Below are 22,839 nucleotides of genomic sequence, written 5' to 3' on the forward strand. Positions count from 1 at the left end.
GTGCCGCTCGCCTCACCTGTGTTCACCGAAACAGGCAACAGGTTCCGCTCGCTCCGTGATGACGTCAGTAGGCCGACCTGTTGCGTTGGCAACTATGAGCTCGTGCAAGAAAACCCTGGTCCCTAATTCGAACGGGCCAGGGGAGCCGCACCTCACCCGAGTCTCCCTCCCGGTATAAAAGCGACACCCAGTCCGTTTCGTATCTCACCTCGCCCTTGTCTTGTGTGGCCCAGTTCGATGTGAACTTCCCATTTCTTCCTCTCCTCATCTCGTTGTCTCCGCTTCTGATCTCTACCCTTCTCGCTCCATGGCGTCCATCTCCGGCGTTTGCTCCTCCTACTCCTCCTCCGCCCTCCGCCATCGCCGCCCCCTCCTTCCCCCGAAACCCATCCCTAGTTCCCGGCATGCCTCCGCCATCCCGATCTTCCCCTCGGGTCGCCTCCCGCACCTCCGTCCGCTCCGTTCCATCGCCGACCTTCCGCGGTCCCCCTCGACCACTTCCTCCGCCTCCCTGCCGCCGGAGAAGAAGACGCTGGGCATCGAGAAGGATCCCATCAAGCTGTGGCGCCGATATGTGGACTGGCTGTACCAGCACAAGGAGCTAGGTCTCTTCCTCGATGTCAGCCGGATAGCCTTTACCGACGAATTTCTCGCTGAGATGGAGCCGAGGCTCCAGAAGGCGTTCCACGCGATGCAGGAACTCGAGAAGGGCGCGATCGCGAACCCCGACGAGGGACGAATGGTCGGACATTACTGGTTGAGGGATCCCAAGCTGGCTCCCAACTCGTTCTTGAGGTTACAAATCGAGAACACGCTCGATGCCATCTGCAAGTTTGCCGACGATATCATCAGTGCTAAGGTAAGGCCCCCCTTCTTAAGTGCTTATTTTGTTAAAAATTTTGGTACATTGCGATTCTGTTTCATCCTCGGATTGGCAGTACAACTTGCTGTTGGTCATGGCTGTTTCTTTAGCTCTTGGCTAAAGATCCGGATGTACAATTTGTGTAGCCGTTTGTCTTTCACACGGGGGTTGAAATTTTAACCAAACAAAGTTAATTTCCTTCTTCAATGCAATGCTTTGGCAGCATCTATGATACTTCATTGGCAGGGCAAATGGTGAATTCATAACACCTAATTTTTGTAGAATTAATTATGTTTTATCAAATTTATATGATAAACTACTATATTTAACGAATGCCCATGCATAAATATTTTGTAAATAAAGTAGATTTATTGGTTAGTTATATATCTTGCAGATAAAACATAATTTCCTTATGCATCAAGCAGAACAAGAATCTGTTTCACTTCGTTGAGAACATAATTTCCATGCATTTGTCCCTTCAACACATTTTTTTTAGGTTTTGGTTATAGCAACTGAAACATATTTTGTCTGAACTAAGCTGGCAATCTAAATAGCTAATCGGTTAGCTGTCAATAATAAGTCTGCTGAAAGAGTTTAAGTTCTTAAAAATAATTTACCTAGTATATCCATGATCAACCCATGAATTGCCAATCAAGAATAATCAAGCAACGTAATAGCTTCCAAATTCCAAATATATTAAAAGAAATGCCAAATTATTGAATATTACTGGTTCTAAATGTAGGGCCAAAGGTTCAGTTGCTGTACATTTCTTCATATTTGTTTCACTATCATTGATATCCAACTTCTACCATGTTCTAAGAGAATCAGATTAGTTTAAACCTGACAAAGTGATGGAATCTTAATGCTCCCTTTTTAGTTCATCATGTTGGTCACAAAAATGTTGGTCTACAAAAAGAAAAGGAGTATTGTGTCTTGATTATGTATGATTATTTTTTCACTAGAGGCTAATTGATTTTAACTGATTTTTCTCATCTATCATTGATAGAGAGACATGCAAACTACATCATGATACATTGCAAATTTTAAAAACCATCACTTTTAGAATAAAGTGTCTCTAAATTATTCTATTGATATTTTTAAATGAAAACAGATTAAACCTCCATCATCTCCCGCTGGTCGCTTTACCCAGATTCTTTCTGTTGGAATTGGAGGTTCATCTCTGGGACCTCAGTTTGTTGCCGAAGCATTAGCACCTGATAATCCTCCTCTGAAGGTTTGTCTCTGGCCCTTGACCAAATCTACTGTTATATTATGGACTCTTCAGTTTAATGTCCCATTGCTATATCCTAGCATGCAACCCTACTTTCTATAAGGTGTCTTAACTTGGTTAATGGTTTCGATGTTATAGTATCTGGTTTGCATAACTATCACTGCCACTCACTTTACATCATCCTTTTGATTGGTTAAAGATCCTGTACAAATTATATGGATAACTATTTCACTTTCTTTTCTATTAATTAGATTATTTATTATGCTTTCTAGAGCTTTTGTTTGAGTTTCATATATTTGGCTATGATGTGAAGGATCTGGATTCTATTCTTCAACAAATTACGAGTTTTAACACTACATTGTTTGTTCATTGCTATTTCCCATTTCCCATATCATTTCGTGTAGTTGCTTAATTTACATTTTTTATTATAGTCCCTTTGTAGCATTGCTAGGATGTTTCATGCTTATTCATTATCTTTTTTCGTTACTTAATATACTGTTTTCTATTCTTTTCTCCTTCATGTAGTTGTAGTTTTTACTAAGACCACATTCCTTTTCGGATTCCTGGGAAATTTATAGCACATTATATCACCTTTTGCAACACACAGAAACATGTCTGGGTTATTGGCTGAACTCATTGAGGGGATGCCATAAGCACTTACGATGTTTTGGCCTCGTGCAAAATTTGCTTCAAACATAATTGTGTGTAGCTAGAGCATTATTGTTTTAGTCTCAAGATATTGCAAAACAGAAATGTAGATATCAATATTTATTATAAATGGTTGCTGTGAAAGATTATGTTTTACATAAAAACTAGGGCATTGACTAGAGTACTTGAAGCTATTGATGTGACAAGTTCTGTTTGTATTAGTAATTTCTATGTACATTTAGGAAATACTTTTTCATCTGGTTTTCTTCACTAATCATGTAATAGGCAACAAGTAGATCATATATAGGGTCAACTGTTTGATTCTTAGGAAATGCTGGCTCCACTGTTTACTTCACAAACATGCAAATCGATTGGCTTTTCCATGTTTAACAAGAATAGAGGATAAGGAATCTAAATAAACTTTTCTGTGGAAAAGAAAGGTTTTTCACTCATTACCATATAATTCCATCTATTAAGGAGCATCTAGGTATTGCTGAAGGCTTCTCATATTTTAAATTATCAATCTTCAATTGGTTTGGACTCCTAAGTAGTCACTTTAAGTTTCTTGTATGTTATCCATTTTATTATTTTCACAATTGGATGAAGTATTGGCTTATTAAAATCTCATTTTGAATTTCCTGTCCTACATGTAATTATTTTTCTGTTTCTAATTTTCATGATGTGCCAGATAAGATTTATTGACAATACAGATCCAGCTGGAATTGATCATCAAATAGCACAGCTTGGTCCTGAACTTGCATCAACACTTGTAATTGTTATATCAAAGGTTAGTCATGTAGTGTTAGACTTCAGTTTCATGAGTTATGATATCTTGGAGTGAGCATTATGCATAATTCGTTATTTTATTATGTACCAGAGTGGAGGCACCCCTGAAACCCGAAATGGGTTGCTGGAAGTTCAGAAAGCCTTTCGAGAAGCTGGGCTGGATTTCTCAAAACAGGTTTTGCTCTCAGGTTTTTGTTATGATTCTTGATTTTTCTCCATATTTTATTGAAAGAAGTGTGTGCTTAATTCCTTATAACAAGGTTATATCATTTGTTGATGATATATTTTCCTCAGTTGAAGCTATTTTGAACAATTTTATGAACAATTGTAAGTCAGTGATATGTTTGACAATATACAGCTAGCAATTGTAATATTTTTTCTTTTGAATTATGTTCCACGTAATGGAGCAACGTTCTCAAGTTTCCTTTGGGAGAACTGTTCTTTTTGGAGGCTAGATTATGCTTCCTTTTGGTGTCTTAATTATGCTTAACTTAGGTTAATTATCTGAGCAGGAGGCCATATACTTAAACAAAAAGTAGACTTTTGTCCTCTTCAAATATAAATAATTGGTGATTTGTTGATTCCTCTGATCCATAATAGACAGTTGCCTCTTAGAGCACCTGCACATACTTTTGTATTAACATGGTCTTAGTGTAGGCATCTAGTTAAGGCTCAAGAAGGAAAATTATAAATTATTTAAGTACTTAGTAGTTTTAAGAGAAGAATTGTGGTGGGGTGGTTGACATTATCTTGGCAGCTAACATAATGTACATGGCCTTATATCTGCTGCTATATAAATTGCAACCATGTCCAGTCCAACCCTAAATGTTGTACTTCTTGGATATATGTTGAATTTTGATATACGGAGATAAGGTTTGAGCATTATGAGGGCTGAATGATTTCAGATGGCTTTTATTCCTGCAGATTATGGCCCTTCAGTTAAAATTGTTAAAGGTTAAAAAGTTGAAGTTGAAGTAGTGCAAATTCTTTTGTTTACTTGCAATAGGAATGATAAACCTATTCTTTGTTTTCTTTTCTTTTCTTTATTTGCAAATTTACATGAGATAAGATATCTTTATGTTGCCTTTTCTCACCAAAGCATCTTCTTTGAAGCAGTAGATGGGTGATGGATGTATTTGTCAAGGGTAAGATTAAGTTGTGGATTTATACTACAACAAATTTTGGAGAATTAAACAAAGTATGTCTGTCATGTTGGTATAATTGGAAGTTTAAGTTGTATTATCCACAATACATCGATAAATGATTTATATGACTTAATTTGACTGATACAAACACCAAACTGATCGTTAACTAGGATTCTCTGAGCTTGTTGGAAGTATAGGAACCTACATTTACAGTCCATTTGAGCTCCACATTTTTCTGTGAATGGTAGCATTTATGCTTTCTGTTTTTGCTTCAGTTGCATTCGGGCGGTAGGCAGTACTCTCTTTTTTTGTTTCAATGTAAACAAATAACTTAGATCAGACAATTTTTGCAGGGTGTTGCTATCACACAGCAGAACTCACTTTTAGATAATGCAGCCAGAATTGAGGGGTGGTTAGCAAGATTTCCTATGTTTGACTGGGTTGGTGGTAGAACATCGGAAATGTCTGCTGTGGGTTTGCTCCCTGCTTCACTCCAGGCATGTTCTTCTCTTATTATCTTGAGATGTCAGGTTGTCGGTGTGAAAGTTTTGACTATGGTTGCTTATTGTCCAGGGTATTGACATTAAAGAAATGCTTGTTGGTGCATCATTGATGGATGAGGCAAATCGGACAACCGTGGTACATATCTTTTTGCATTATCTTAAAATTTCGGCAGCATATTTGTCAGATTGTTATAGTCATTCAGCCCTATGCTATATTGTCTTTTCTTTTTACAAACTGTCATTTTTTATCCAGGTGAGGAATAATCCTGCAGCCCTTCTTGCTCTATGTTGGTACTGGGCTTCTGATGGAGTTGGGTCCAAGGTTTGCAATCCTTTCTTCCACCATTGTTTGTCTCATCATATATCATCTTTATTGTTAGCTCTTCTGATTCAGTCATCTACTTGATACAGGATATGGTTGTTCTTCCTTACAAGGATAGCTTGTTACTTTTTAGTAGATATTTGCAGCAGCTGGTCATGGAATCACTTGGAAAGGAGTTCGACCTTGATGGGAATCGGGTCTGTCAGTATGCTTTTTTAAGATTTTCTTTATTTTCTAAGATTTGGTCTATGGTTCCAATGTGTTCTCCTCTTGAAATCTAAATTGTGTCTCGAGTTCAAATGGTGAATGGGTGGAACTACATGGATTTTTTTTGTGCATTTTGATAGAAGGTCCAGTTAAGTTATATCTAAAAATAACCCTGGTGATTGGGCTTGCTTTTCAATTTCCAGTTTAATTACTTGGTTTACAACTCAATTAAATCATCTGTCTGATTTCATGGGCAATATATATGAGTGAGAAAAAGAGGGAAAGGGTTGCCTTAATGTCATCTGGTGGCAGGACATTCCCAGTGTGGAAAAAAGGGTAAGAGACAAAGGAAAAGTTTACAGTGGGTTCTACTGTAACTAGTCTGTATCATTTAGTCTCTTGGACTCATTTGATCATCTTGTCATTTATCTGAGAGTTCCCTGGAGTCCTAAACCTAATCCCTTGTTGGATTGACTTAAAGATCAACATGTTCGGCCTTAGTTGTATTATGAGGATGCTGATCAGTTTGTGGTTGAACCAACAAAAAGCAAAAGACAAAAGTAAACAACTTAAAAATGGATAATTGAATTTCACATAAACTGGGTACATGCAGTGTGTCATTTAACAGCATTCCTTGCAAGAGGGAAAGGTGGATATGATGATGCTTATTATCTTATCTTGCTGCTAGTAACATTTGAATTATAATTGGGTTGTGGACTTTGAGCAGGTGTTTCTCCATAAAGCATCAGTTGACTAGGATATCAAGTCATACAGCAAATATCTGCTAATTTAAACACCTGAAAGGCTACTGTCTATAAATCATCATGATATGTGCTATATTGTACATTGCAACTGTATTGCCCTCACCATCTTTACTGAGTATTATTAAGGACTGCCTGTGACAAACCAACATTACTTTTGCTGCAACTATTTTCTATTTCATTGTTTGAGTTTGCAAATATGCACTGGTTTTTCACTGACCTTTGCTGATGTCACTTTAATTTCTTCATAATTCTGTCTATCTCTATCCCCCACCTGCCCACCAACAAAGAAAAAAAGAAGGATATGTTGGAAGTCTTTCATCTATCTTTAGAACATGTTTTGTTTGCTATATGGTTATAAGATACATGCTTCCATTATATTGTGATTCTCACAAACCTTTAATTGTAGAAAGTTTTGTTTCATAGGTTAATCAAGGAATTACTGTTTATGGAAATAAAGGAAGTACTGATCAGCATGCGTGGGTATCACTTCACTTTGTCTAATATTTTCATTGGTATTTTGAGCTTGACTGTTATATACTCTTATCTTCTTGTCAACAGCTACATCCAGCAGCTGAGGGAAGGTGTCCATAATTTCTTTGTTACTTTTATTGAAGTATTACGAGACAGACCCCCTGGTCATGACTGGGAGCTTGAACCAGGAGTAACCTGTGGTGACTATTTATTTGGAATGCTACAGGTACATCTATATTGTTTCTCATGACATTCGGTGGTCAATTTCCACTAGGTTGACATAATTTGACTATTTATATGATATAGTAATTAGTAAATATTTGTCTTTTTTTACTGTTATGTGCAATTATTTGGAGTTGATTATCGGAGTCCTTTTTTGCCATTCAATATTGAGGATAATTCAATTATTTGGGTTGAGATCTTGACTGTGCTACCTACCAGTTGACATCTATTGGCACGAGATTTGGGGCTTGGCATTCAGATTGTCCTTTTTGTTCACTAAATAACATCTTTGGTCATCTGCTTGAAGCCCATAAATCTCTGCATATGACAGTCTTAAAAAATATTCAAAATTTTATATCTTTCTGTTGTCTGTTGTATTAATTTCACAGTGTAAAGTGAATATCAAATTTAAGAGATAAATCATATTTGGTACTCCTTATTCAAGAACACATCTATGTGGAATATGAACATTTTTTTGCAAAAGACATTCTTGGTTATATACTTGGAAGTTGGATTTGCCACCCTGTTGGCATTTTTAAAGGGACATATGTATCTCCCAGAAGTGTTTAGTTTCTTTGCTGCATTAATTTATATTCACCTCACATAATCCAGGAATAGTGTTAGTTTATGTGATTTGTATGTGGAAAGACATGGTATAGCACAAAATATTTCTGCTGCTATATACTTATATAGTATATTCATTTTGTGAATGAATATTAGGTAAGAACTAAGAAATATGAAAAACATCCTGCTTTTTGTATGCATCAATGTCATGATGGAGATTGCAATATTTTTTTGTTAATCTCCTTGCCCAGAATGGCTAAATCTGTTAGTTATGCCCAGTGAAATTGATATTTTCTTATGGTATGTGTCAGTGTTGTCTCCAAAAGCATGTGCATGTTAGCCATGTTTTGCTCTGGTTAGGCATGCGATCATCGAAGTAACAAGCCAAATAGTGGTAACCACATTTGAATCCAGAAAGTAGACCAATGCTAAAATCCCTCTTCAAGGTATTATGATAATTTTACTGATCTTTCTCAAGACACTTCTATCTGTTATTTCTATTGTGAAATTGTCAGATGTCTTTCCATTTTCTTTTTTCTTATTTTGCTCCCTTTGTGTGACAGTAGGAAGTACAACTTTAACTTCTTTTTCAGTTAAAGTTTTTTTAGCAAAAAATAAAACTTTTAACCCCTTCTGCAGGAATTGGTATTTACCAGTTACCATAGTATGCACTACTTTCGTCTAACTGGCTTATTTTTGCATTTAATATAAACATTTGATGGTAAGTATGGAAACGCTTTTTGCCTCAGCAGGATATGTTGAAGTAATTGACATGATTTGATTTCCATGTGCTTATCGGGTTACAAGCCTTCCGATAAAAACTATTCTGGATTCTTCAAAATTCTACACCAAGTCTCCTATAGGCAAAGAAAACTCCGTTTTTTTACTAAACCATTTTTATGGTATCATCAGGCAGGGAATGTGCTTATTACTTGTGGGATGGTTTTATTTTCTCCCTTGTAACTTTAAAATTTATTCTTGTACACATCTCCTACAAAGCATATGATATTGTTCAAATATACTTATCAAATAGTTAAAAAGTTATTGAATATGAGCATCTTGCACAGGGAACACGTTCAGCCCTCTATGCAAATGATCGTGAGTCCATTACAGTAACTGTGCAAGAAGTAACTCCTAGATCTGTGGGAGCACTAGTTGCACTTTACGAGCGAGCTGTTGGAATATATGCATGTCTGATCAATATCAATGCATACCATCAACCTGGTATGTGCAACATTATATCCTAAAATTAGTTAAAATGTTTTATTTTTTCCTTCAAAAGTTGCATTAGTTGTTCATTTTTCTTATGTTTAAAGGCGTGGAAGCTGGAAAGAAAGCAGCAGGGGACGTATTAGCACTACAAAAGAGGGTTCTTTCCATTTTAAATGAAGCAAGGTGTGTGACCTCTCGTTGGGTGTTAACATCTGCTCTAACTTTTTATCAGGAAATCTTTGAAATCCATACATGGCAAGTGATTGTCTTTATCAGAATCGACTAAGACCATTGCAACTCTTAGAAACTTGAAAAAGAATATGAATATACTATTTTGGCTGTTTTTTCTAGTATAGCAAATTTTAAACACTGCAAGCAGGGATCTCGAGTAGTCGTGATTAGCAGGTCACTATCTTGATCGTGGACTTAAAATTTGCTAGAATGCAGTTTTCCAGTTTTGTTTTGTAATGTACGTAGGAATATCACTGTCTTTGTTTTTTTAAGGAACATCACTATGTCAGCTATCTCAGAAGCTTTGACTTCTGACTGATAGTGTTTCTCTTAGCTGAAATTTGAATAAAGTTATTGGGATTTGGTGGATGTCAAAATGTACATAGACTAGACTTTATATGCAGGGAGGCTATTTCAATGACTTTTAAGTCTGGAGTCTGGACGGTTGGTTGCAGTAAAGCATCCTACCTGACCACTGAGGCTCACTCTCGAAATTGATAGTTTCCCTTGTTAATTTGATGCACATCTGCTTATCCAAATTCGTAATTCTCACTTTGTCAGAACAGAGAGTAACTAACAAAGTTTGCTTACTATCATTTCTTTTTGGTGTCTTGCAAATATTATTGCTTTACTGTTGTTCTTTCCTTTAACACGAACCTTGTCTCTGTCAGCTGCAAAGAGCCTGTTGAGCCTTTGACACTTGACGAAATTGCAGAACGATGCCATGCTCCAGAACAGGTACCAGTGCTTGATTGTCCGTCATTCAATAATTACTTGGCTACTTTATAATACTGGCCATATTCATAGAGGAAAATGCAACACATACTAATCTATGAAACCGAAAGCTTTCAGAATAATACAAAGTCTATTTTTTTTTTAAATAATGGGTAACAAACATCAACTAGAATCTGGCACCACCATTAAGGAAATGTACAATCCCTCCTCATGACATATTTCATCTTGAATTTTATTTTTTACACCCTCCAAAGCTTCTTGGTCACCAATATGTTATGTAATTTTACAAGCGAGGAGCTTCATATATTTAGAGCAAGATCTTGGTTTGTGATACAAAGCAAAGTTGTAGTTAGCCAGATATAAATATGTGTTGGTATCTTGATCCTTGATTTTAAAGATTTCAGTTGTGCTTGAAGTATCCACCTATTAGAATGTTTTTCCACATAATCCTGGGTGATACGATCCTAAATAGTTCAGAAAGATCCGTTCCTTTTCATTTGAACATTAACTCGAAAGTTTTGTATATACTAGACACATTGCAGTTTATTGCTTTTCATCATTCTTTTCTTCTACAAACACCTGAAACTCTTTTTCTTCTCTCCTTACCATCTGAGCAGATTGAAATGATATACAAGATCATTGCACACGTGGCCGCAAATGATAGAGCACTGATAGCCGAAGGCAACTGCGGGTCACCTCGAAGTATCAAAGTTTTCCTTGGAGAGTGCAATGTGGATGAATTGTACGATTAAGTTATTTTTCGCACAACAGTTGAGTAAAAAAGAAATGCTCAATGGAGCAAAGATACGACAATAATCTTGGGGAGCATCACTGATGAAATTGAATTACTGAGGACTATTGCAGGCTGCTCTCGGTTCTAGACCCTACGGTGAGTGTAAAACCCCGCTTCGTCAACTAGGAAACATCACCTTTCTTCCATCAGGATAATTCATGTTTCATGTAATCATATTGCTTGTTCCAATATTGTTCAAATCTTCGACTAGTTTGATTCACTAATTCTCTCATTTTTATTGTTTTTGCTCTGTCCATATAATTCTCTCTCACTACATTATAAAATAGTCATTTTTATAATATCATTCATATATTATATATATATATATATATTTATTTATTTATTTAAAAATAATTAAACCTACAATTCGTCCAAACAATTAACCCATGCCCGATCCTTCAATCAATTATAGTGATGATGGTTTGAGCAAAATCATATTTCAACGTTTAATGATAATTTTTATTGATGATTATAGTAAATTTTCTACAAATTAATAGAGAGAACCTTTTGGGCTCCTTTTCTATCAAAATTGAAAAGAAGAAGGCGTTATAAATTATAATAACAGTATTTATAACTCCACTACACACCACAGATAAAATCAATGTAACGGCCGTTATTTATCGCTTCCGCCCACCACCAAATTCTTTCTAAAGTCGGATCCTCCGATGGCGGTGAGAATATCACCGCTCCGCCTCCGTTTCCCTTCATTTCTCGTAACTGCGTCGGGATCGCAGGAAGCTGGAACGCCGTGCTGCGGCAGTGGCGGCGGTGGTGGAGGAGGAGGGCTTACTGCCCGCGCGATGTCTTCTGCGCCGTCTCCGTACACCACTCTAAAGGAGCGCGTGAGCTGCGAGCGCGAGATCAAGAAGAGCAAGTTCCTCGCCGTAGCCGCACCCATCTCCGACGAGCGCTCCGCCCATTCCTTCCTCTCCGAGGTTCTCTCTTCTGCGCTCCCTTCTTCTAGGTTCGATTCTACTTATCGAAGTCCGACACATGCGGAGCGATTAGGGTTTGATTATTCTTCCGTCAATTACCTGCAACGGAAAATGATCAGTTCGAGTCGTATTCATTGAGTTTTCTTTTGATCTGCCGAGAAAAAAAATCAATTTTTTTATGTGCTATCGTCTAATCGTAATATATTGTTGTTTTGTTTAGAAAAAATATATATTGTTGTTTTTAACAATCGTACTTTGCAGAGTTGTGATTACTGGGAAAGGTTTGATATTAAATGTAAATGGAGAAATTATTTAATTAAACGTACAAGTCTTGTTGTTTCGCGTCCTAAATGCTTCAAATGGCCAAAATGCTTTGATATTTATCGACCACGGTGTTGTTTCAGTAGGACCAGGAGTTATCCTTCTCACTGTTAGATTTTGTTTTGTGATGCTTATACCTGCGCTGCCATTTTTATTGTCCACATTCAACAAGTTTTTGATTGCTGTATGCACATTTTTTAATCGGTCATTTGTTATCATTGTGAATTTAGGTCCGAGATCCGCGTGCCACACATAATTGCTGGGCCTACAAGGTGACTGTCGTTCACTCCCTTTTGTTGCCAGTGAAGCTTTTATTCATGATGAATTCCTTATGCTTGTAACTGGACATGTTCTGCAGCTTGGAGACCAGTATCGGAGCAATGACGATGGCGAACCATCTGGAACAGCTGGAAAACCAATGTATTCTGCCATTGTTTCTTCGGGACTAGATATGGTGATGGTGGTTGTTATCAGGTATTCCTTTTGTGTAAAGAGTCAATTTGTTTCCTATTGACTTTTGCATCCAACATGATGAGCAGGCTGAATCGACTGATAGTGCAGACTACTGAAAATTCATTTGTACTTGCATGTATGATTTGTTGTTAAATTTAAGTTACCTATCTTATTTGAATTCTGATGTGGAAATTCCTATCCTATGAGTTCTATCAAGCATATGACTCTGATGTTCTTGTAAAAACATCTCATGATCACATTCCATTTTATCCATGCTTATATTATCTACTCGTGATCATAAAAAATATGTCTTTGCATGATTAGCTTGAACATTTATTTCTAGGTATTTTGGAGGTATAAAACTAGGAACTGGAGGATTGGTCAGGGCTTATGGAGGAGTTGCTTCAGAGTGTCTCAAAGGTGGTACAACATGCCTCGTGAAACCAAAAGTAATGTTCTATTACCTAAACTCTCTTTTTTTTTTGCTTTTGCTTTAATTGGATTATTTTTTGACTGGACAAAGTCTTTTGTTCTGATTATAACCCATGCCAATTTATTTATCTGTCTTAATTTCAGGCCCCGATAGGTATTGAGGTTCCATTTGAGTTGTTGGGGACAGTGTACCATCAGGTTTTTATCTACCTGATTTTTTGAATTTTCTATTTAGATTCCCCTTGTTATGGAATAAAATAGCATGCTATAGTGATATCATTAGGCAAAACAATCCAGATTGTCAAATAGAATGCAACATATTGAGATTAATTAGCTTATTTACCTGTTATTAGTGTCTTGTGACTGCATTTTCCATGATTGCGTGTATGCAATTTTGTTTCAGGTTATTTTTTATGTATGCAAGTATCCAAACTAAGGGAGGCATTGGTAAAATGGGTTTACTTGTCTGTCAGATACGTGAAAAAGGTCATGCTTGTAGTTACTAGTGATGTGTTTTCTCCCTCCCTCCCCAAGAGTTTGTCACATCCTAGAGCTACGTGTCTGCAAGTTAGTGTGACAACTAAATGGGTACTCCCCACTTTGACTGTTAAACTGAGCTGGATATGTTTTACTATGCTAATTTGATTGATTTATGCACCAACTCAAAATGCCTTATGGTCTTGTTTAAAAACTACCTACATGATCAGATTCCACTCTGTAACAAAGTAATTCTGTAGCAACCACCACAGTTATATGAATTGAAGACCCAAGAGGATAACAGCATCCTGTTTGGTCCTGTTGCACTGTCTAAGTAAATCTGTGAAAATAAAAGAAATCAGAATTTGAAGATGATGCTTGATATATGAATTAAGATCACATAAGGTAATATTGGAATCAAATTAATTAAGGCTTTGTATTTTGCTTTATCTGTATGGCCTATAAGTATATTTTATAACTAACATTTTAGGTACAAAATTAGCCATAGTTTGAATATGGCAATTAGATTTTGGGATACATGAATATACCTTTTGCTGAAATTGTGTGAGCATAGTCTGACAACCTAATTGGCTGACTTGGGATAAGTTGCTGGGTTGTGTTGAGAATTGCTTCCTTTGAAAATCGCTGTATGACTAACATCTTTTGATAATCAACTCCCAACTCATATGCAAGTAATGTTGATTGATGATCTGTCATTCTCCCCCCAAAAAAATTATCACGAAAATTTAGTAAATGATGGGCATGAAGAACATTCAAAACACGCACAGCAAATTAATCAATTTATATCAGGAAACTATGTTTGAATATATTTGCTGCAAAATATATCTCCAAAAAATTATATAAGCAGAGAAAATTTTTTGGGAGTCATTTGACCTTTTTTATGTTTAATTAGTCAAAGGGATGCAATTACTTAACAAGTCCATGAAATAGAAGCATTTATCCATTTACTTCATCGGGGGTAATTACAGATTACCCCCTATAGTTACCTAGGATTAGTATTCCGCTCTCTGTACTTTAAAAGTAGCATTTGGATCTCTACACTTACGAAAGTAAAACATTTAACCCCAATTATCCTCACGTTATCAATATCGACAGGAATAAAAAGGGTAAAAAAGTAACTTCATAGACGGTAGATCATCGGCGGCGTTAGGGGATCGCAAGGTTTACGGTGCCCGGATCTCGTTTGGAACACCACCATTGGTCTATCGTCTGCAGGGGAGGAAAGCAAAAGTTTCTATAAAATTATTTTTTACCCTTTCTATTCACGACGAAATTGACGACGTAAGGAGAATTGTGGTTAAATGTTTCACTTACGTAAGTGTAGGGTTCCTAATGCTACTTTTTAAAGTATGGGGACCGAGATGTTAATCCTAAGTAACTACGGGGGGTAATCTGTAATTACCCCACTTCATCGTAGTACTCTCTTAATGTGTTAATTAAATCTGAGTAAATATTGAGGTTGCTCAACTTGTTATTTCTATTACCTCGTAAGCATGGCATTGTACTTCCTGCAGATTCAGACTAAGCTTGCTTAACAAATTATAACCAAGCCATACTGGTGTTGGTCATCCTATGGACTAGGTTCATTAATGAAAGATGTAGCCGTAATGATTGTCTCTTATCTAGGCAACGTGGATTTAGAACCGGATAACTTGTAGATATTTGCATACAGTCCTGCATACAAATGTTTGCTCTTAGAAACTTATGTTTCTTGTCACCAGTTCATATTTCATGATAGATGGAGAAAAATTCTGCATTTTAGTTATGTTCATGGAATACATGGAGCTCTGCCTTCATAACTGTTAATAACCTTATTTTTTGTAAGATACTGCTGTGACTGACCTTAACTGAAGTGTTCATGGACTTGGATTATTTTCCCTTTGGGAGGATTGAAGCTTCAGACCTTCCAATTAGTTTTAAAACATGGGTTTCCAAGTCAACTATTAGCACTGTTGAACATGACCAAGAATATTAAAAAACGTTAATATTCATGCAATTTGAAGATTTCTAAACTGAATGCCAAACATACATGAAAATCATCAGTTTTAGTAGCATAGGGTCATACACAATGTCTTGACATAATTAACAAATTATGACCATTAATATAGAATGAATATCAGCGTGCATCTATGATCATTTTGACCAATAATAATGGTTTGGATTCTTGAAATAGCCTAGAAAATATTTTAGTTTCGGTTGTTTCTTGCACCATTTGCTTTTATTGATTTAATAAACATGCAAATGGTTGTGAAATAGCAAAATGTTTGATTTCTAGGACTTCTTTGTAAATGCTGTACTTGAGAATCAATGATGCTGATTGATGATTTGGAATCTTCTAGTTTTGACTTTCAGTTGGAAAGATTGAGGTTTGCATCCTCAGTCATTTATTATTTTCAAGTAACTGGAATTACTGAAACATGCCACATTGATGTAACTGTTAAAATACCGTGTGGCTGTGCCCCATATCACAGTGCCCTCCAGTGTTAATGGATTGTCTTAGGTTGTATTTTAAGCCTTCTCTTTCCTGTTCAAATGGTCTATTACAGCTGCAACATTTTCAAGCTGAGGACATTAAAGAAGATTATGATACCGGTAAAGACGGTGTGACCATGGTTACCTTCAGAGTAGAGTATGACAAAATGGAGAGCTTGGAGGATGCAATTAATTCCGCTTGCAGCCGAAAGATTGAATTTTACAAACGCTAACAGATATTTCAATAATCTTATATACAGAGATAATGTTTTACAGAGCTAATGGAATCATTTACTCAAATGATCACCTAGTTGATTTCATTTCAGAAATTTTGGCATCATCTCTTCGAATTCAATCTGCATCTTTGGCAGGTTCATTAATTATTTCTGCTTATTGTCTTTGGTGGAAATGTCTCACTTGGGGTTAGATAGGTGATAATTGTATATTTTGACTGTCATATGTAATCAAATCTTGTTCTTGAAAAGATGATGCGCCGAACCATCTGCATCTCTTCTTCTTCATTTATAGTATCTGAAATTTCTATTCTGGCAACCCTCTGTTCTGAGGTCACTAGTTGGCGTCTTTCTTGCTTGCATCTTCACTGGTTTTTTGCTAGATATTTAAGCGAGCATGTTGATTCTCCAAATTGTCTTTGTATTAGTGATGCATTGTTCGCTCGCGTGCAAGTTTCATCGTTCTCATGAATGCATGACATATCTTGAATATAAATGTGGCATTATTATCAAAAGCTTAGAATTCTTTGATCACTCTTATCACGGTTAAGAGCAGGCTGTTTGTTTGTTCAAGGGAGAAGACTGACGAGGAGGCCGCCGGGACAAACAAAAGTCAGCAACCGGTAGTCAACGCCTCGACCGCGAACATTGCGGCCCGCCTCGAACTTGACGACGAATTATTTTGTGATGGTAACTCCCACTATCTTGGCACCGGCGAAGCGCGGGATGACGCACGCGCAGGTTTCTCGTGCAATCCCGTCTTGCCACTATACCACGATGCGGGGTCCTTTTACTGGAGATCCTAATGTGTCAAACTAATAGTGGAAGGATCGCCCGTGTTATGTCTCGGCTAAGACAGCTGGTCAACTGCTCTTGGGTTCTAAAGCTCCCAACGCCCAACCGAGATCCGAACAGCGGACATGCTGCCTTAGGCTTGCTCGTATATGAGTTTCTATGCGGGAGCCATTCTACACACTCCGATGCACTCGTCCAGCGTATCTCAGCCGTCCATATATGCATCGAGTTGGGTGCGATTTCTCCAACGGATGGGATTAATACAAAGCACGACAGGGACGGCAGATATGGGATCGCATAGGAAGAATATGCGGACGTAGTCGGGTAACACAATGAGATCTTTTAAAACGGTATGTCTTTTGCGGCTCTTGTTTCCTCCGTTGCCGCCGCGATCGGTTCCTCTTTTTGTTCTCCGCCCTTCTTCCCTGAGCTCAGGTGTTGAGATCCTCAAAACGCGAAGGCCTATTAGCGCCGGTTTTCCCCTCCCATGGCTTCCCTTCTCCGTTCTTCCCTCAGCTTCGCCGCCTTTGACGCTTCCTCTGCGGAGGCTTCCTCCCAGTTCTTCTGGAAGCCTTTGGAACCACCAAAGGTGAGAAATTTCTGGCTTTTGTTTCAATATTTTCTTTCTTCGTGTTTTCATTTCTGTTTCTGGTTTTGATTGTTTGTGAGGTTCTCTTCAGATTGGCAATTCGTCTCTGAATTTGGTTCGAACGAGCAATGCGCGCCTGAGAATTCGGGGATCCGTTGAGTAAGTAAGCTAATTTACTGGTTGTTTGAATTCGTATTTTATAGTGGTGATGATCTGTTAGTTCCTTTTTGTAATGTAATTGGATCTGGAATGAACACTTTGATTCAGAAAATTATCTGAGATGTTGATTGGTAGAAAGAAGCTGGTTGGATTTGCTGGTACCTTGGGATAAACATTATGTAATTTTCACTGGACCTCATTCTTGTTTAGACATGGTGGTCAAGAAACACTGGTTCTTACATGTATTTGTGATGATCTGTTATTTTCTTTTCGTAATGTAATTGGATCTGGAATGGACCTTGATTCAGAACATTCTCTGAGATGTTGATTGGTAGAAAGGATACTTTTGAATTCTTGAAAAATAAAAATTAAAAAAGGAGAGAGTTTTGATTTCTTCGTAAAGAAAAAAAAGGAGATCTTGCCGTTATATATTTGTTGGGAAATTGGCATAATACCATTCAGAAATCAAACTAGGACTGTCACACACACACACACAGATGAACAAATGTGCACATTAGTGGACACACTAAAATTATGATATTAGGCAACATCATGCCTATATCCATGGATTAGATCACCCCATTCTTCATGAAGAGAGAAACAAGGACAAGAATAGAACCCGAGTGTCCAACCAAGACTCCTTATACACCCAGTCTCACCAAACCAGAAAAATGTTCTTCTCACATCTCATTTTTGGCAACCACCAAAATGGACATGTTGTCTTTTTAGTTTTTCCATGTATGACATAATGTACAATTAACCTTGTCACATTCCTTATTCACTGGGATCATGATAAATCATATGTAATCCTATCCTTACAAAATTAAGAATAAAAAAAACAAAGGTATTAGTTAAAATACCTCCTTGATGAGTGTCTTGCCAACTTGAAGATTGTTACAATTCCACTTGAAGGTAGATTGTAAACAGAAGCTCTACCTACTTGCTTGATTTGTAAAGAAAATTTATCCACCTTAATATCCACCAGCTGCACATAACCCAAGTCAGAAAACTATTTCACATTGAATTTCAACACTGCACATTTATATTAACCAACAACATCTGGAATTAGTTAGCTATGTGGGAAATGCATTCTTCATTTCTTTTAGCAGTGAACAAAATTATGTTTATTGTTCTATTACAATGACATTTTCCCGTTCTGTTTTTTTACTGAACAAAACAGATCTGTACTTTCCTGATAGTTTTAATTTGCTGATGTGAAACATATCCTCTGGATATGAGAATAAAAGGCATCTTATTTACAGGGAAAAACATACTCCAGCAAGAAAAGCTTCAAAAGAGCCTTTCAGATTGACTAGAGAAGAAGAGGGTCAAGTTTTAGATCCATTTCAAGAGTTGGAATATAGATTCAAGAGATTCAAAAGGAAAAATTATGTGTAAGTAGAATTTGGCATTGTCTGAGTTGTTCAGGCTAAGAAGTTGGTTTGTGCGATTAATAATGTTATGAAACAAACAGGGAGAACTTGGTTGATTATCAAAATCTTGCCGAGCGGCAGTCACCCAAGGTAATATGGCAACCAGGATTTTAATTCTAACAATTTTTTTCTCTTCTATTTGAACATTGAACTCTCTTTTCTTCTGCTTTCCATTTATTTTTTGTCATTATTTTTATTTCTCTTTTCCCATTTGATCATATATTAAAATGTTAGCCTTTTTTAGTACTCTTATGTCACAAAATTCTGTTAGACATTTTCCCATACACTTGTTAAAATAATATGTCCATTCTGGGGCTCTTCTGTCAGCTTATAAGTTATTAATCATTACCTTTTTTTTTACATTATTTAACATTTTTAGCACAAATCAATACCTTTTTCACATTATTCAACATTTTACCAACTGATAGTTTCATCAACAGTTCATGGTAATTGCATGTGCGGACTCAAGGGTCTGCCCTTCAAACATCTTGGGATTTCAACCTGGGGAATCATTTACGGTGAGGAATGTGGCAAATCTAGTTCCACCTTTTCAGGTATATAATTTAAATAGCTTTTCATCTCACTAGTTAGTCCACACCAGCTGGAAAAAATTGTCATTGTTTTGCACAATCTCTTAGGGCCATTCTATTCCTCTTGCAGCATGGGGCTTCAGAAACTAGTGCAGCACTTGAGTTTGCCGTAAACTCTCTTGAGGCAAGGAAATTTTATAAATCAGATATGCCTAATTTGATGTTGCAGGGTACCCATAAACTGCATGTCTTTGATGCGGTTGCTAGTTCTACTTTTTTTAGCCAAACACATTGGTTCTTGTAGGTTGAAAACATCTTAATTGTTGGCCATAGTCGTTGTGGAGGCATTCAGGCCCTAATGAGTATGAAAGACAATGCTAATTCAAGGTAATCATGCATCAGACTTTGACATTGCATTTCTGAGTTTTGTGATCATTCATATCCAATTTACTCTTCTAAATTGATGTGTATATATCCAGAAGCTTTATCAAAGATTGGGTTTCTATTGGAAAGAGTGCAAGATTAAGCACAAAAGCTGCTGCTGGAAATTTGAGCTTCGAAATGCAATGTAGACATTGTGAAAAGGTAATCATGCTCCACTTTTCACAAGGTGAAACTATTATTGGTTGTTATCATTATAGGTTTCAATCAGTATAGTTATCTCTTGTCAAAGCTACATATTAGAAATTCTCTTTACCTCATCCACAATCATCTACACTTGGAACTGCCTTGTTCATTCAGCTCTATATAGTTTACTGTCAGAAAAAAAAGCATCATTCTGATGTGAGCAAAGAGTGTGATTCTGTTGGCCTCTCTTTTCTTTTACTGGCTTTTTTTTTTCTGTATGCACGGGCATGCTTTTCCATTGGAATTATCTTCGACATGGAACTTGGATTTACAGATGCCGGTAAAACCTAAATTTGGAAACAAATCTCAGTTCACTTGTGTATGAAGTGTTTGCACAAATGTTCTTTAATATGTTGTTGCTATTTAGAAAGAAATTAAGATTTTGATCACACCAGTAATTTTCTTCACCAAAACATAGAGTTTCTTGTTTGTACTCACTAGCTATCATGTATGAATGTTTTTATTTGTAAATACTACACAAAGATACAGCTACTTGAGCTTGCATGTGTAGTTTAAAGCCGTATAGGATTTCTATTTCAAGCTATGAGTATGTGAGGCACCATATGAGCATAACTGGTGTAAGCAGTCCAAAACTTGTTATTCTACTAATAAGACCTCCGAGCATTGCCATAAATAAATCTTCAATATTTCATGGACCTTCCTTTTCGTATGATTTCACCAAGATTGGAAAGTTAAGCAAAGTTGATTTATGCAATTATCGAAAGTATCTTGCTGTCCATATGGACTTATCACTCTCGGAAAAACTTTGTTCCTTTATGATTGAACATGGCAGCCAATTCAGAGCATTCACCAACATTATCTTTTGGGCAATAAGCTACCTAAATGAATGCTTGACTAAGCACTCTTGTTCATTGCAGGAATCGATTAACGGCTCGCTGCTGAACTTGCTAACATACCCATGGATCGAGAAAAGAGTGAGTGAAGGGACACTCTCTCTTCACGGAGGCTACTATGACTTCATCGATTGCACCTTCGAGAAATGGACTCTTGTGTATCGAGAAGGATTAGAGGGTGGCAGTAAGTATGCAATCAAAAACCGTGCCTTGTGGTCCTAAAAATCCTTTACTGGTCATCAGGATCGAGCTTACGAGTATGCTGCTATGTCCTCCTCTTTGTTGTACCTCGAGGTAATTATCTCCCTCTCTCTCTCTCTCTCTCTCTCTCTCTCTCTCTTCAGCTGCTGTATTTTTAGCTCATTTCAACTATATGACATTTACGTTGGGTGATTCATCTATATAACTACTGTTTGAGATGATTCATGTGTTTGATACTGGTGAAGTGTTTAGAGTGTTCTCAGATGTTGTCCTGTTTTAATGTGACAATAACATTGGGATTGACAATAACAGAAAAAGAGGAAGAAGCGAACATAAAGCGACAGATTGTACTGTGTTTACGGGAAGCAGGAGGGAGACGTGAAGGACATTTTCGTAATATATGGAAACTATGTCTTGCTAAACCGGGTCGACGTGCGAGCCCGCTTACTGTAGTTCTCGGCCGGAGCGGTCCGGTTCGTGAGCAGCACCGCCCAGAGCGCCGCCTGCAGCGCTGACCGGCCCTCCCCTCTCTCCGCCGCCTCGCTGACCTCCAACTCCAGTAGGCTCCGCGTCCGCCCGCCTACCGTGACCATCTCCGCCCGGACCGCCCTCGCCCGGACCGAGCGGACCGCCCGGCTCAGTTCCCCCATTAGACCGGGCCGGTCCGCGCAGCACACCCACGCCCGGACCACCCTCCCCCTGCCTCCTCCTCCTCCTCCCCCCTCCTCCTCCTCCTCCACCCCGACCTCGTCCCCCTCCCCGGGCACCATCACCGCCACCTCCTCCACCCTCACCCTCAGCTCCCGCACCTGCCTCACCACCTCCCCGAGCAGCGCCGCCTTATCCAACTGCACCCACGCATTCCATAACCAGCAGTCAAACCGCGACTCCATGAAGCAAGTAGAAGCATGCACGAACGCACACATGCAACTTACCCTGGTGGCCGCGGGGAGCAGGCTCCTAAGAGTGGCGAGGTGGCCGTTGATCCGCTGCCTCCGCCGCCGCTCCGCCTCGCTGTGGCTCCGCACGGCTCGCGTCTCCCCCGCCGTCCTCGTCTCATGCACCATCTCACCGGTCGCAACAGGCTGCATTCCGACACCACGCACCAACTCTCCACCGCTGCTGCTGCTGCGTGGCGGCCAAATCATTAGGGAATAACAGGCATGCAAGGCATTTGAAGAAGGCATTAAAGATGGGAGAGATGGGGTGCAAACCAAAGGAAAGATTCAGGTGAATCTTCTCCTCGTTGCTCTGACGACCAGTGGGAAGGTGGTGGTGACTCGGACGGCGTTAAATAGAGAGGCTGCGGCGTCCACTGTTGGCTTGCTTGACTCCTTTTTCTTCGCCAGCCACGTAGAAGTAGCGGTGGGGGGAGGCAAAGGAAGAGAGAGGTGACGGCGCGTGACGGCGAAGACGACGCGGATGCGGGGACACTACTTTGCTGGTGTCGGATTGCCGGAGGCGGTGGGAGCAGCAGCCCTGCGGGCCCCGCTAAAGTTAGGGATACCCGGTCGGATAAGTTTTCTGCGTATCGGCCGCTGCAGTGTGTCTCACTATATAATATATTATATATGATAATATCATGTATATGTCTTTTAGCCTTTTGACCAA

The 22,839-nt window shown here is 38.3% G+C and overlaps 4 protein-coding genes across 8 annotated transcripts; 3 read left to right on the forward strand and 1 right to left on the reverse strand.

Annotated features, from left to right (window-relative positions):
• Positions 1–211: 211 nt before the first annotated feature.
• Positions 212–10,928, forward strand: LOC103997978 (glucose-6-phosphate isomerase 1, chloroplastic). Its single transcript, XM_009419333.3, has 14 exons — positions 212–859; positions 1,974–2,096; positions 3,430–3,528; positions 3,619–3,702; positions 5,026–5,169; positions 5,246–5,311; positions 5,429–5,497; positions 5,587–5,694; positions 6,892–6,944; positions 7,027–7,165; positions 8,793–8,949; positions 9,042–9,120; positions 9,840–9,906; positions 10,521–10,928. The coding sequence occupies exons 1-14, from the start codon at positions 308–310 to the stop codon at positions 10,653–10,655; spliced, it is 1,875 nt and encodes a 624-aa protein (XP_009417608.2). The 5' UTR covers positions 212–307; the 3' UTR covers positions 10,656–10,928.
• A 403-nt stretch (positions 10,929–11,331) lies between these two features.
• Positions 11,332–16,813, forward strand: LOC135593135 (uncharacterized). 3 transcript variants are annotated; one of them, XM_065082963.1, is made up of 6 exons: positions 11,332–11,631; positions 12,183–12,224; positions 12,311–12,426; positions 12,749–12,854; positions 12,982–13,035; positions 16,615–16,813. In XM_065082963.1, exons 1-6 carry the CDS (start codon positions 11,362–11,364, stop codon positions 16,624–16,626), a joined length of 600 nt encoding a protein of 199 aa, XP_064939035.1. In that variant the 5' UTR covers positions 11,332–11,361; the 3' UTR covers positions 16,627–16,813. The 3 variants fall into 3 exon arrangements, with proteins under 3 accessions (XP_064939035.1, XP_064939033.1, XP_064939034.1); XM_065082961.1 differs by lacking the exon at positions 16,615–16,813 and adding an exon at positions 15,882–16,328; XM_065082962.1 differs by lacking the exon at positions 16,615–16,813 and adding an exon at positions 13,241–15,875.
• Positions 16,814–17,183: 370 nt separating this feature from the next.
• LOC103997980 (beta carbonic anhydrase 5, chloroplastic-like) lies at positions 17,184–21,666 on the forward strand. Of its 2 annotated transcripts, XR_010479416.1 has the most exons (10): positions 17,184–17,424; positions 17,516–17,583; positions 18,846–18,977; positions 19,058–19,106; positions 19,457–19,570; positions 19,677–19,730; positions 19,851–19,933; positions 20,026–20,131; positions 21,052–21,321; positions 21,541–21,666. XR_010479416.1 is itself a non-coding variant. In XM_009419335.3 (9 exons), exons 1-9 carry the CDS (start codon positions 17,323–17,325, stop codon positions 21,247–21,249), a joined length of 906 nt encoding a protein of 301 aa, XP_009417610.2. In that variant the 5' UTR covers positions 17,184–17,322; the 3' UTR covers positions 21,250–21,446. The 2 variants fall into 2 exon arrangements, 1 of the variants encoding a protein (XP_009417610.2); XM_009419335.3 differs by lacking the exon at positions 21,541–21,666 and having other exon boundaries at positions 21,052–21,446.
• LOC135593136 (transcription factor bHLH30-like) lies at positions 21,636–22,777 on the reverse strand. 2 transcript variants are annotated; one of them, XM_065082965.1, is made up of 2 exons: positions 22,443–22,777; positions 21,636–22,356 (listed from the first exon to the last, which is right to left on the reverse strand). In XM_065082965.1, exon 2 carries the CDS (start codon positions 22,317–22,319, stop codon positions 21,636–21,638), a length of 684 nt encoding a protein of 227 aa, XP_064939037.1. In that variant the 5' UTR covers positions 22,320–22,356; positions 22,443–22,777. The 2 variants fall into 2 exon arrangements, with proteins under 2 accessions (XP_064939037.1, XP_064939036.1); XM_065082964.1 differs by having other exon boundaries at positions 21,636–22,076; positions 22,164–22,768.
• Positions 22,778–22,839: the final 62 nt, after the last annotated feature.

This window comes from Musa acuminata, chromosome BXJ1-9, assembly GCF_036884655.1.
Source record: "Musa acuminata AAA Group cultivar baxijiao chromosome BXJ1-9, Cavendish_Baxijiao_AAA, whole genome shotgun sequence".
Classification (NCBI taxonomy): Eukaryota; Viridiplantae; Streptophyta; class Magnoliopsida; order Zingiberales; family Musaceae; genus Musa; species Musa acuminata.